General features: G+C 40.8%; 1 protein-coding gene across 3 annotated transcripts in view; it reads right to left on the bottom strand.

Moving 5' to 3' along the window:
- setd1a (SET domain containing 1A, histone lysine methyltransferase) overlaps positions 1-13,037 on the bottom strand; it is a 31,389-nt gene extending 18,352 nt beyond the window's left edge. For 2 of the 3 annotated variants that reach the window (XM_056453720.1, XM_056453722.1), the window contains exons 1-11: positions 13,002-13,037; positions 11,923-12,067; positions 11,742-11,840; positions 11,382-11,652; positions 9,393-9,517; positions 8,275-8,525; positions 6,485-8,177; positions 3,645-4,646; positions 3,382-3,561; positions 1,309-1,396; positions 1,029-1,192 (exon numbers count right to left, since the gene is read on the bottom strand). In XM_056453720.1, coding sequence (XP_056309695.1) covers positions 1,029-1,192; positions 1,309-1,396; positions 3,382-3,561; positions 3,645-4,646; positions 6,485-8,177; positions 8,275-8,525; positions 9,393-9,517; positions 11,382-11,652; positions 11,742-11,840; positions 11,923-12,060 — 4,011 coding nt within the window. In that variant the 5' untranslated portion in view covers positions 12,061-12,067; positions 13,002-13,037. Of the gene's footprint in view, positions 1-1,028; positions 1,193-1,308; positions 1,397-3,381; positions 3,562-3,644; positions 4,647-6,484; positions 8,178-8,274; positions 8,526-9,392; positions 9,518-11,381; positions 11,653-11,741; positions 11,841-11,922; positions 12,068-12,734; positions 12,923-13,001 lie in introns of those variants that run through there. The other variant, XM_056453721.1, reaches the window with a different exon arrangement.
- Between the last annotated feature and the right edge of the window lie 511 nt (positions 13,038-13,548).

The following is a 13,548-nucleotide window of genomic DNA, read 5'->3' as shown; positions in this document are numbered from 1 at the left end:
TATTCTTATTGTTTATATGATTGTATTACACTATATGATTTTTATTTATTTATTTATTGATTCATTGTTTTGTCATTTAATTTTAGTGTAAAATTATTATGTTTAAACGCCAAAAACTTTTTACACTTATTTTTAAGTCCAAAGAGAAATGGCCAATTTGTTACTTATTTGTTATCATTATTGTTTTGTGCTGTATTAACTGGTTACTGAGCAGCAATAAACACTTTAAAATATAAGGAGTTTTCATGTTTTTTCACTACTAGGTTTACTAAACTAGTAGTGTTTTGAAATTAATGAATGCATAATAATCATAATAACAGTGATTATTCCTCAGACTATAATCGTTCAACCCCTGTAGTTGCACCCCTGTAGTTGACCAGACATTACAGTTCAGAACATAGTGGAGTCACTTTAAATATTAACCTTAAAGACAAAAATGTATTATTTGCATTTGTTTTTAAGGCCTACAACTGTGTAAGCATTAGAAAGCAAGTTTAAGACATTTGGCCACAATAAATTAAATATTTGTACCTGAAAGGTTAATTGTACAGTATTATTTTACACAATGAAAAGGATATAGTGTTATTTTACATTTGCCTGATATGTTCCTGAATAGTGATTGACACCCCAGAAAATTGTTTATTTCACTTGTATTTTTTAAACGTTTTTAAACTGCCATTTTATGCAAAAATCATCACAATCAATCCAAAATCATGAGTTCCAGCTATTCAGGTCATCTGGCGAAATTGTATTCATATTGCAATATATAATCACAATGCAAGAAAATTAAGCAATGTAATTTTTTCCAATATCGTGCAGCCCTAATACTTTGCTGGTATATTAAGAATACCAATATACCACAGCTGAACAGATCAGGTGCGGCATATTAGTAAGACAATAAGCTTCTGGAATCCTTCTCGTCAAATCAATCTCTTCTTGATGCTCGAGTTGGAGTACTCTAAACCAGCCCGTACCCACTATTACTCAGATAAATAAAAAGAACAGACATAAATGGCACACAAACCAACCTTCTCAGAGGAGGACCCATCTGATGTCTCTTCTCCTTCGCTGTCCAGGTCGTATGGCTTGCGTGCCTTGGCTCTGCTCCTCCTCCTGGCTGCTCCTCTGTCTGCCACACGCCGCTCCTCTGTTCTTCCAGCAGCAGCGTCGGCTGATTTACCCTGATAAGAGTCTGTGAAAGAGAAAAAGACGACAGAGGTTACAGATGTACAATCACGTAACCTTAAAAAAGAAAACCTGATGGAAGGCAATGGGAGATGATTGCATGACAGCTCATGTGGGACTTACCCTCATCTTCTTCATCTGGTGGAGTAGAAGGTCTGGCTCTCTTCAGCTCATCACCCTCCACAAGCTCCTGAGGCTCCTTCCTCTTCACCTGGAGAACACATTGCTCATAATTAATCATTTAGTTATGAAGCGTGACAATATCACACAATTTTAGTAACAACGGACATCTGCTTGTTACAACTGAGAGTTGGACTATAGAATTGCATAAATAGGAAAAAAAGAATTCCAATGGCCAACATCCTTTCATTAACGTTAAATGAAAAATGTAATGCAGTTTGACATCTAATATCTGTTAAGGCTGGTTTATACTTCTGCAGAGTGATCGTGCATTTATACTTCTGCATGCTGTTTGAGTTACTCTGCAATAACACTTCCGAAATGCTAGCTGGCAGTAGGCATGGGATGATTACAGTTTTCAGGGTATACCGCAGTTTGGAGAAGCCAAGGTTTTAAAATTGCCAAAATATACCGCTAAACTGTTCCTACGGCATATGCAAGATTTGTAAAATGTTTTTTTAGGACAACAGTATCTCCAACAGAAAAGATATTAAAAAATGCTGTTTTAAATTGTAAAAAAAATCTGTGTTTTTAAAACTAATAAAGAGAGCAGAAGTCAATGATTCATTTGAATTATTTATCCTGACATGTCTACTGCTTCAAAATATTATAAATGTTTTTCAAAATAAAATATATCGTGTAAAAAGGGGAAAACGTTTTGGTTTTTTACCCAGACATTAAAAAATAATATATTTTCGAGCAGTAATCACTTTACCGTGAAACCGTGATATTTTTATCCAAGATTATCATACTGTCAGAATCGCATACCGGCCCATGCCTAGCTGGCAGTGAGGTGGCATGGGCCAGTATACGATTCTGACAGTATGATGATCTTGGATAAAATGATCCTCTGTGTTGAGTTTCTTAGCTGGTGTTTTGCTTTTTCTAAACACTACCTTAAATGTACAAGTAGCTAAAACTCGCTCATTCAGAGGCAGGAACCGGCGGATGTGCAACAACTTTAATCATAAGGTAAACACAAAACAACAGTTTCCATCTAAAACTCCTTCGCTGGACTCAACACTTGTAAACACTCGCTCCAACAGGTTCACGCTGCTCACGGTCCCACCCACTCTGGTCACAGCTACCAATCAAACCAATTACAGAGCTTGCGCTACGCATCGTTACAATGTGTAGTTATATTTGAGACGTGTATGTCAGCATTGGCGTCAGCCACAGCTAGAGCTATGCAACTGCGGTCACTTGACGCAGAATTATCAGCTTTCACAGTACATGCATGCAACAGGATGAAGTATATTCAAATAAAAAGGAAAGAATTTTGTAAATTTATGCACTGAACTGTTATTCTTTAAAAGCACAATTTCAATTATAAATCAGTATGTCTAAAATTAATGATTTTAAAATTATCTCAATGACTAGCTCTAGAAAACTGACACGGTATTTGGTTTCATTTGAGTATGGATTTGTATTGGATATAGTCATTTTTGGCCTAAAATGATTGTGCCTCCTTGTAAGTCGCTTTGGATAAGTGTCTGGTAAATTAGTAAATATACAAAATGTGCACAGGATACATAAAGAAGGTACTAACAAAATGGCAGTTTAAAAAAACAATTAGGTGAACTGCAGCAATGTTTTTTCTAAAATAACTGCTGTATACATATACAGGAAGATACTGGAAAAAAATACAATCTGTAGGCTAGTAGGAATGAGCTAAAAACTTTGAAAGAAATGAAAGAAAAACTTTGAATGAAAGAAAGAGTTAATTAGTGTTGTGCATTATAACTAGAAATATAGAAGATATACATACAACAAAGTGTATGTGTGTTAGTGCTCTGTACATTTGTAATATAACTCTATATATAACCATGTAATTATATAGTGCTTTAAGTTTTCAGTAAAAAAGCGACTGAATTTTAGAGCCCTGCAAGATCGATAAGAGAGTTTAATATGATGGCCACTAGGTGGACAACAGTACACTTATACAAGAGTATAAATGGCAGTGGAAAGGCAGAGAAAACGTTCAATGTTTAACAAATGGGAAATAAAATCAGGCACCTTGAAAGAAGGCAAGCGTAATGCCCCCCGCAGGGAGAACCCCTCCATGCCTCCGCTCTTGGCCCAGTCTACCAGAGACATGAGCGGCTCTCGAGGTCTATTACTTGTCGTCGTTGTCTTCTCCTCCTTCTTCTCCTCCTCACGCACCACCGCAACTCCTCGCATGGCTGTCTGGAATGGCTGAGTAAACGAGAGCAAGATGTGAAACAACTGATGAACACTGAAGATTGTTCAAACAAACATGAGTTAAACTCTGTTGTTACCTTAGCTTTCCGCTCCTTGCGGTCCCACCACTCATCAAAGGTACCAAAAGCGACATTCTCCACCATCTTGCGGTTCAGGTCCCTCTGCATGATGTTCTTCATCTCCTCGATCAAAGCTGCCAGAACCTGCTGCACTACAGCCTCACAGGGGTTGTGGCCCATTATGGCTATCTGGTCGCCTGCCGCTCCATACAGTTCTCCATCCACGCCGGGCACTGCGCCAAAGCCAGGAGGAGGATAGTGGGAAGGAAATTGCTGGGGCAGTAGGTGAGGAGGCCAGGGGGTGTGTGGAGGCGGGATGGCGTGATGGTGTGGAAGCTGCGCTGCATGAGGGTCTGGGTATGCATACGGTAAAGGAGGAGGGATGTAGCGGTGGTCCTGATCATAATGGCTAGCAACATTCCCATCTTGGTCCATGTATGGGTGGTGAGGGTGGTGTGGAGGTGCATGCGGAGGGGGTATTGAATGGAGGTGATATGAGGGAGGATATTCAGAAGCAGGTGGGACTTCTGCAGGTGGTGCTGCTGTGCTGTTGGAGGAGGCCATACGCATCTGGTGGAGACGACTGAGCATGTGTGTCTGCATCTGGAATGACATGGGCGCTCCCCCACAGTACTGGCTCATAAGCTCCATGGAGCTGGCGTAATCGTACATGTGGTGGGGCAGCGGAGGAGGGTACTCTGGGTGCAGCTCCATGTGTGGTAGTGGAGGAGGTATGCCAGGGGGCGGAGGAGGCTGCAGGGAGAAGCCGGGAAGGGGTGGAGGAGGGAGGTGAGGAGGGTAAGATGGGATGGGTGGAGGTGGCATTGTGGCGCTGAAGTGCTGGCTGGTGTCAGGGGCAGGGCTTGCAGAGGGATCTGTGGTTTGGGACGGGAGGGCAGACTGTGAGGAGGTTGCTGGTGAAGAGGATGAAGAGGCTGCAGGATGGGATGTTGCTGTGGTGATGGTGTTGTCATCTTCGTCAGATATTTCCATATCTTCGCCAGACGAGCGAGGAGACGGCTGAAGGCAAGAGTGTGTAAAGGTTACAAGTTTAACACACTTTGGGGGAAAGGGACATTCTCCAGCTACAAACTAATTTAGTGCTGCATCGAAACTGAGAAACAGAACCAAGAAACTGCACAATGGCACATGACAAACTAAAACGTTTGTAAAAGCAGATGGTGTGAAACATCAGTTAAAGAAAGTCAACAAAAATGAAAATCTTTTATGAAAACAGAGTCATTTTAAACCCTTAAGACTGCAGAATTATTACACAAATTCAGATATTTTAAAACAACAATTATGCCCAAATACACTTTATTTTTCCAGAAGTCATGAACTTTAAGGGAGTAAATGGATTTTAAACGATGGCAGTTGTTCATAAACACTATTTTCAATTGTTTTTGAAAATTAAATAAGATCTTGCAAGTAAATTATCATTAAATGTCTTGCATAAACAGACCTTTTAATGACAACCAGGTTCCTACTTCCACACTTATTTTGAAACAGAAATAGTGTTATTGCCAATAAGAAGCCATGTGCCAGATCTGACAGGGTTATGGATGGCAGGAAAAACCTGATGCTAGAAGCAAATAACCATACGATAATAAAGCATAATTACAAATGTAAAGAAAAAGAGACTAGCACTTTTGAAAAAGGAGATGAGAATGCTAAGGCTGCGTGACCAAACAAATTAACATAAAACTCAAAGGTTTGTTCAGTATTGCTCAGCTTATTGCTAGGCAACTCTGACTACCACTTGGTAACTCAAATCTCCAGTAAAATCTATGTCTCAAAAAACAAAAGCATCTGAGATCCATAGCATAATGCAGTCAATGCTACTTGGTGCTTTGAATTTAATGGAGCTGATCTCCTGAATTCAAGAACAAAGCCGCTCAAGGAGCAATTGGATGCTCAAGACCACAGCCATAGAAACTTAGAAATGTCTGAAGACTTCTCACACTCAAGAATCTTAAAAAGTTTAATTAACAGAGCCAACTTAAATTTTAATGCACATTATTACTGTGCGAGACCTGCCATTAATTTGCTGCAATCCATTCAAGTGTATAGTTCAGCCAAATTGAAAATTCATCATAATTTATTCATTTTCTATGTATTTGACTTTCTTTTTTCAGACACAGTCAGAGTAGTTTTACCCTTGCAATTCCATGCTGTTTAAGAGACTTTAGCAAATAAATCTGTCATAAAACTATATGCACTGCATCCCATACATCGCAAAAGAGATAACATATGTCTCATACAACGAACAATTTTTCTATAAAATGTTCAAATTGTGAACTCAAATCAAAGTCTTCTAGCGGCTGTGGAATGTGTGTTCTTACATTATGCATCATAAGTTGAGTCAGAGGTCAGTAAGAAGCTATCAAGAACATGCATATAGCAGCAACTTGAAGACTGTGATTTGAGTTTATAACTTAAACAAAATATTGTTACAAAAACCATCAAACGACTTCACAACATACGAGTTAACCCCAGGCAACATATGGGTTAGATTTATGTTGAATTTATATTCTTCTGAAAGAGCCACTACCCAACACCATTATACAGCAAGGAAGAGCCAGGATCAAGTTTTATTTTAGTAATAAGCAAGTAAATGAAAATGATGTGGTTGACAACTATGAGCTCCATTGCAATCTGTGTGCTTTGGTACAACGCATTAAGTATGAAAACCTTATTTTCATTATGATCAATAACGGTTCATAACATTAAACACCATAAAATATATTTTTTGAGTCGATAAAGACACCAAGAGCTTGCATATTTAAGCACACATAGATACTCATTATGTTAAAGAATAAGGTGGACAATAAGAGCATAGAATAGAATGGGACACTCACCTGTGCTTCACCATTGTAGGTGGGTGGTGTGTGTGGAGCCCTGTGTGTGTCAGAGGTTGTGTGCTCTTCCTGAGGTGGAGGTATTTGGCCCTGAAGAGACTCTGACACTAAACTGTGTACAGTGGGAGTGGAGGACGCCACCTCTGGCGGCGTTTTCCTTCCTTCCCCTACACTACTAATTTGCCTTTTGCCCCTGTTGCGCCGTCCATCTTTCTCTCCTCTCCTCCTCTGTTGACCTGCCTCCATCTCTCCTTGTCTCTTGTGACTGGGCCTTTCTCCACCACCCTCTCTCAGTTTGTTTCCTCCATCTTTGTTCTCATCTGATTTTCCTCTCTCTCTGACCTCATCCTTCTCATCATCCTCATCATCTGAGGCAAGGAAGGAAAACTTGGCCTTTTGTTCCTTCAGCAACATCTCAATACGTGAGTCCAAGCTGCTGCTGTGGTGCATGAACGGCAGGCTCTCATTGGTGGAGTCAGGCTCCGGAGAAGAGTCACGCTGTGGAGGAGGTGGAGAGAGGGATGCCGTAGAAGAAGGAAGATGGTGAGGCAGGGAGGTTGAGGACGGGGAGGTAGATGATGATGGGATGGAGGCGTGGGGAGGCGAGGAGGTTGGAGGTGTCCGAGGTGGAAGGGGTGGGGTGCTGGGATGGCGTTTGGGTTTGGTCCATTGTTCTTCTCTGATGGGACTGTCCTGACCGAAATCAAGCGAGCTGAGTGTCTCGGCCACGGCAGCTGCAATGACAGAGGCTGGCGGAAGGGGAGGTGGAGGCGGTGGAGGTGCCAGGGGTGTGTGGTGTGAATGACCACGATAGTCATTGTCCATGCTTCCTCCCATCCCAAAAGCCCTCTCACCTGCACCCTGCTGGGGACGGAAAGCCGACGAGGGCTCCAGCCGAGAGGAGGAGGGTGTGTCGTAGGGGGACAAGTCTTTAGATGAGGAGAATCCTCCAAATGAGGAGGTAGCAGAGGGAGGGGAGAGACTATTGGATGAGTGGTGGCTAGAGTTCGAGTGGCCCCCATAACGTGGATCAGACGGGTTGAATTCTCCATCTCTGTCTCGCTCCCACTCCCGGTCCCTGCTGCTCCTCCGTCGACTCGACCCTCCTCCGCCACTGTGGTGGTTGTGGGAGTGATGGTGGTTCCGATGCCTACTGTGATCTCCTGAACGGGAGCCTGAACTGTCCCGCCTGTAGCCCCTGCCGTCCCTGTCCTCCCGCCGGTCAGCATGATGCGAGTGGTGTGCATGGTAGGATTTGGAAGTGGAAGAGGAGTTTGTTTCTTGTTGATAGGGGTAGGAGGAGCGTCTGGAACTTATTCCACCTCCATAGCGCCCTCCTCCAGAGTCTCTCTCCCGATCCCGATGTCCCCTTTCTCTGTCTCTGTCTCTCTCCCTGTCAGACAGTGGGGGTTGCTCAAATTGAGGTGGTATGGGTGGGTGTAAGGGCATGTGCATCCCTGAACCTCCAGCACTGGGATACGGATAGGGAGGTTCATTAGGTCTGAAAGGTGCAGATGGAGGAAATCCAGGCCGACCCCTTTGGAACACATCTTGTGGAGGTGGAGCATGTAGGTCATCATGAAAGCGAGGGGGCTTAAACCCTGATGACGACGAGACCGCTGAGGAGGAGCAGGAGGAAGATGGAAGCATATCCTGCTGGGGGAAACTCTGAGTGCTGCTATAGCCACCATGCCTGAAGGAAATATGAGAAGATTATTTTTTTTCAATTGCTAAAGAAACATAACTAAGTAAATATTTAATTCAAGGTTTTGTGCAATCCAGAAACAAACCTGGCAACAGTGTAGCCCGAGTCCTGGGAGAAAGGGGTTCCAGAGCGAGGAGTATATGGGGTGCCCCCACCCTGTGAAGATGCAGAGGAGCCCGGTGTATAGGGTCCCCCCATTGAAGATGGAGGGGTGTCAAGGCGCTGATCTCCAAACCCAGTGTCCGCAGAACAGGGGGTGGTACTGCCAGAGTTCAGAGTGGCAGCAGCAGGAGCTGCCATCTGGTCTGTGGAGAGCCTCCGCCGAATATCAGATGACTAACCAAAGAAGAAAAGAAATAACAGCTAATAGAGTGGATAAAAACATAAATACAGTTAAACATAACACTGCTGCACATTATTGGTTATTTCTCAAACTTTTGGCATATTTGGTGAAGGTTAATTTTTTTTTTTACAAACACACACACACATACACACATGCATGCATAAATAAACACAAAAAAGCTGATGAGTGTCCAATTAGATTAATGCTGAGGTGAAATTTGGTCTAGATACACTAAATATTTGGGAAAATATATATTGCTTCACATTAAATGAATGAATTGTGTGTGAAATTGTCAATCGATTGAAATCCAATGAAACTGGTATGACAAAAGAAATCCTTTAGTCTTGGTCACATAGTTGACCAATGAAATCCCTTAGTCTTGGTCACAGTTATAGCTGACATCTTGATACAATACAAAACTAAAGCCGATAAGTGAGGGAGACGTATAGCATGGTTACTGAGCATAATAATGTTGGTACACAGTGGAAATCTGTTCTCACAATCAAAACATCTGAAAAAGGACCAACATAAAAGTCTCATTGCCAGCAGCCACAGGAAGCAATCTTTCTTATCATTTAAAGACACTAACAGTTTTCATCTGCACTGCATGTGGAAAATCTCAAGAATGCACTGTGGAAGGTTTGATGGCTCTTTGCCTTTAGACATTTCATGGTTCATTCATGGTTACGATAATAACACAGGCAGTGTGTAGAATAAACAACAAGACAGCTCAAATCCAAGTGTTGCGCTTCAAAGTTGCCAATAAACTCTGGCTGGTAACCTCAAACAGTGGCATCACTTATCGGGAACCAAAGCATTCTTTCCAGTGTGGCCCAGTTATGGTTTGTATGTGTGCTCACCGTATCTGGTTGTGTTGGAACAGGGGGCTGAAATTTCTCTGTGAGAGCTTTGCCTCCGGTCGGCACTGTTTGAGGGGTGTATGAGCCGCTTACTATCAAATCATAATACTTCATCCTCTGTTGGCCTGGAAAAGCATGAAAGAAATTTTAACATAAACTTTATGCCATTATGCAATGTTTTAAATACCTGCTTCTCCACTTTATAGTTTCATTCTTTATTAGCAAAAAATGCTAAAAAAAATAAAAATAAAAAAAATAAATCAAGCAATTATCAAATAACAATTTGGCATTTGTTGTAGGGCTGGGCCAATAAACGATATTATATTGAATTGCACTAAAATTTATGTCAACAATGATAAGCTCTGCACTTTTTTTTACTCTATATTGAGCCAATCACACAGCAGAAATGTGCAACAATGGGAATCTAAAAGTTGTTGATATTAGAGATGTACTAAATATTCGGCCACCGAAAATCTAATCTTTGATGGACCCTCTAATTTTTGTGGCTTAAGCTACTCTTTTAAACCTGTAAGCATTAATAACCTACATCGAAGTATATATCGTTACCGTTCAATATGGACAATAATTATCGAGATTGCATTTTTGCCATATTGCCCAGCCCTAATTTGTTGTTCTTATAGAGATGCAAATGACAATTCATATTTAGCTACACTAATGATAATGTTCATGCCCAGAGAGCTTCTAACATATTCTACAATTTTGTTAAAAACCAACTGAAACATGATCAGCTTAATGTAACACAATTATACAATTATAAACAACATTTTAATGTTGATTGCTCAAACTTTGATGGCAGATCCGTCAGAAAACATTTTAAAATGCTGATTTGGTGCTCAAGAAACAGTTCTGCATACAACTAGTTAAGCATGACAGAAAAGATTTCTGTTAATTCAGTTGTTGTTTGAACTTTCCATCATTATAGAATCATGAAAAAAATATCATAATTGTATAATTAATAGAAAGTTCAAAACAACTGAATTAACAGAAATCTGTTGTGACATTGTGCATTTATTTTCATGCTTGACCAATTTTATGCATCCTAGCAAAACAAGTGTTAATATATTAAAAACACACTCACACACTGGCTCCAAGATATCTGAAATTCATTCATAGAGCACTTAAGAATTTAAGGGTGCTTTCACACCTAGACTTTTGTTAAGGAACATGGCATATTTCCCTAGTTAGCGCGGTTTGTTTGGCATATGTGAATCCAGTGATCATGCTCGGATCCACACCAAAACAACTAGTCCAAAATCGCCTGAATGAGGAGGTCTTGGCTCTATTTAAATAAACTCTGGAGTGGACCGATTGTAGTGAGAAAGCAAAACGAGCCCACGAACCAGGCCATATCAAAGTGTATTATGAATATGTAATAGGCATATATATTCGTGCTATATTAAGAGAGAATTATGAGTAAGACGGGATGTCATTCCTTCTGGTAAATGTGCATTTCATGTCAAAAGCGAAAGCATGCTGAACTATTAACAAGAGCTGCTTATCCGTTAGGAAAATTGACTGAACAGCAGTCTTGGTTTATCTGTTATTTCTCTCTGTAAATGTGAAGCCTATAATGCATAACTCTAGCCAACGGCTATGTATGAGAAAGTCTTTGATTTATATTTGGTGACGATGTCTGTGGGTGTCACCATTCAAAATTAAAGTGCAGCTTTTCGCTTATAATGACTTATTGCTCATTGCCATAAATTAAAATAAGGACACATGACAGCTACGGAGGATTTAACATAACCGTGAAACTCTGACCAATGCGAGGAGAGTTTACTCGCAGGTGACTTGTTTTAGCTCTTTTGGTCCATTTAGAAACTTTGCCAGGTGAACGGGAACCACACCAAGAACAAAGTGCAACACTGTAACAGTTTAAATCTCTGTTTCAGAACAAAAGAATCAATCTACAGAGGTGTGAAAGCACCCTTAATAACCATAAAAAGTGCTCTGAAAAGGAAAACCCACCTTTGATATCCAGCTGGACATGGACAATGTTTCCCATGACAGAAGTGTTGTGCAGGTGTTTAACTGTGTCTTTGGCCCCTCTAGTGTTGGTGAAGAGGACGCGGGCCAAGCCCAAGTGCTTCCGTGTCTTGGGATGAAACAGAATCTCCATTTCCTCAACCTCACCAAACTTGGCGCACATCTCTGCCAGGAACGGCTCCTTTATGTTATCATTCAGTCTTGCGAACGTCACTTCTTTAAGAGGTATAGGGCCTACGTAATACTCGTCCAACTGTGAGAAAAAAAGAAATCTATTAGAATACAAAAATCACACAAAAACAACTTTAACAGACATGGAAAAAGAAGGAAAGAAAGGTATACCTTAAATTTGGGCACTGGCAGTGACAGCTCTGTGTGTCTAGACCAGATTCTGCGGGGTCTTGGATCACGCAAGTCCCCCACAGGTGGAAATCCTGAATCCTAAAATCAAGCAGAACATAGACTTCACAGAATGTACAGTATTATAGGCTGAATGATGATTTGATTTGGTGCAGGTCTATACCGGAACACTAAAGTGAATCCCATCATATCTGTAGATCTTCTGAGTAACCCGCCGGAGGGCAGGGTCTTGTACTAGCTTATAGCTCTTCCATTGCAGACTAAGAGTTCGCTGAGTGTCCGCCCCATTGTCCGGATCCATGCTATCACTGCAGACACGGAGAGAAGATTGAGATGTTGTGCAGATGCTCGGCGACTCATATTAAAGTCGTAATTAGAAAAGCTTTTATTTTAACTTAATACAAGCAAACAACCTATCTGACAGTGTGCACATGCAGAAGAGCAGCACACACTTTAATCTTGAACCCTTCTTTTGGGATACCAAACAAAATATACATAAAAAGATGACACTTTGTATAGATTTACAAAACATATACAGAGTCTTTATGTGTTGTGGGGTAAGATGCTGACTAATATTTTGTTGTCGAACTGACAGGCTGATCTAATACCCCCTAACGTTACATCTGAGCTTGACAAAGATGCCTTATTCACATTAAAATGTCACATTAACAGCATAATGCGTGAAAATTAAACAACACGACTTACGGTTGTCTATTACAGAGTAATAAACAAAAATACAGTAAAGCTATGGCCTTATATACGGTGTCTGACATATCGACTAGCAACAACAACAAGCTAACATAATAAACACTGGAGCTGCTAGCCGCTCACACTGCGCGGAGCTAGCTGAAGTTCAACTTCAAATGATGTGACAGCAGAGTACAGCACAAGTGCCAATAACTTCTAGTAAACGAATTAACACCAATTTCCGATACTAAAAATAAATATTCCTACACGGTGTGGCGAGAGACTCACAGATCGGAGCGCGGGTCTGAAGGAGGTTTGCCCGCTTCGCCTGCCGCTAGCTTGCTACAGCTAGGCCTGTGTCGGACGGGGAAAACAGACAATCCTGACTTAAAAATCTAGCTCCGTTTTGACACAGGCGCCTTAAATCTGCACTAAAACGGTGTCGCTTGCATTCCGGTGCAATATCGATGCGGAATAAGTGACTATATTCCGCCAGAAAATGAAGTGTGTTAAAAAGAATAACATAATACAGTAAGCAGCCATCGCGTAACTAACCTGAGTGCCTCGCCTGCTCGCCATCAGTCACTAGAAATATCAACCGTTGTAATGGCACACGCACTTTCCACAGAATGCAGGACTGTGTGTTACTATAAATGTTTTAAAAGTGTTATAGAAATAGATTGTGCTATGTGTTATTTTTTAAAGCTAAATTGTAATATTTGTTAACACTGGGTTATTTTCTCTTTTTGGCTTCTGTCTATCTGTTGACATCATAATAATTTGACCATTGCAAGCATGATTGCTTTATGGCGAATCTGCTGCTCTGTTTCATTTTACGTCATAACTCTACGAACTTGGAATATGCGTATGCTTAAAGAGTTCATTTTTTAAAACACATGAACAATAAATTATTAGAGATATTAAATTAAGTAAATAATAGTAACAACACACTTAGTAGTAGGAGAAGATGACAGTTAATTATGTGCAGAGTTATGTGCAGAAACGCCATCATAACAGCCACTAAAATGGAGAATTTGGAAGCAAAATAGCTGAAAATAACTTGAATAATAATTTAATAATTCATCAAAATGTAGCACATATA

Source organism: Danio aesculapii, chromosome 3, assembly GCF_903798145.1.
Source record: "Danio aesculapii chromosome 3, fDanAes4.1, whole genome shotgun sequence".
Lineage (NCBI taxonomy): Eukaryota > Metazoa > Chordata > Actinopteri > Cypriniformes > Danionidae > Danio > Danio aesculapii.
The sequence above is the reverse complement of the archived record's forward strand: the minus strand, read 5'-3'. Positions and strand labels throughout refer to the sequence as shown.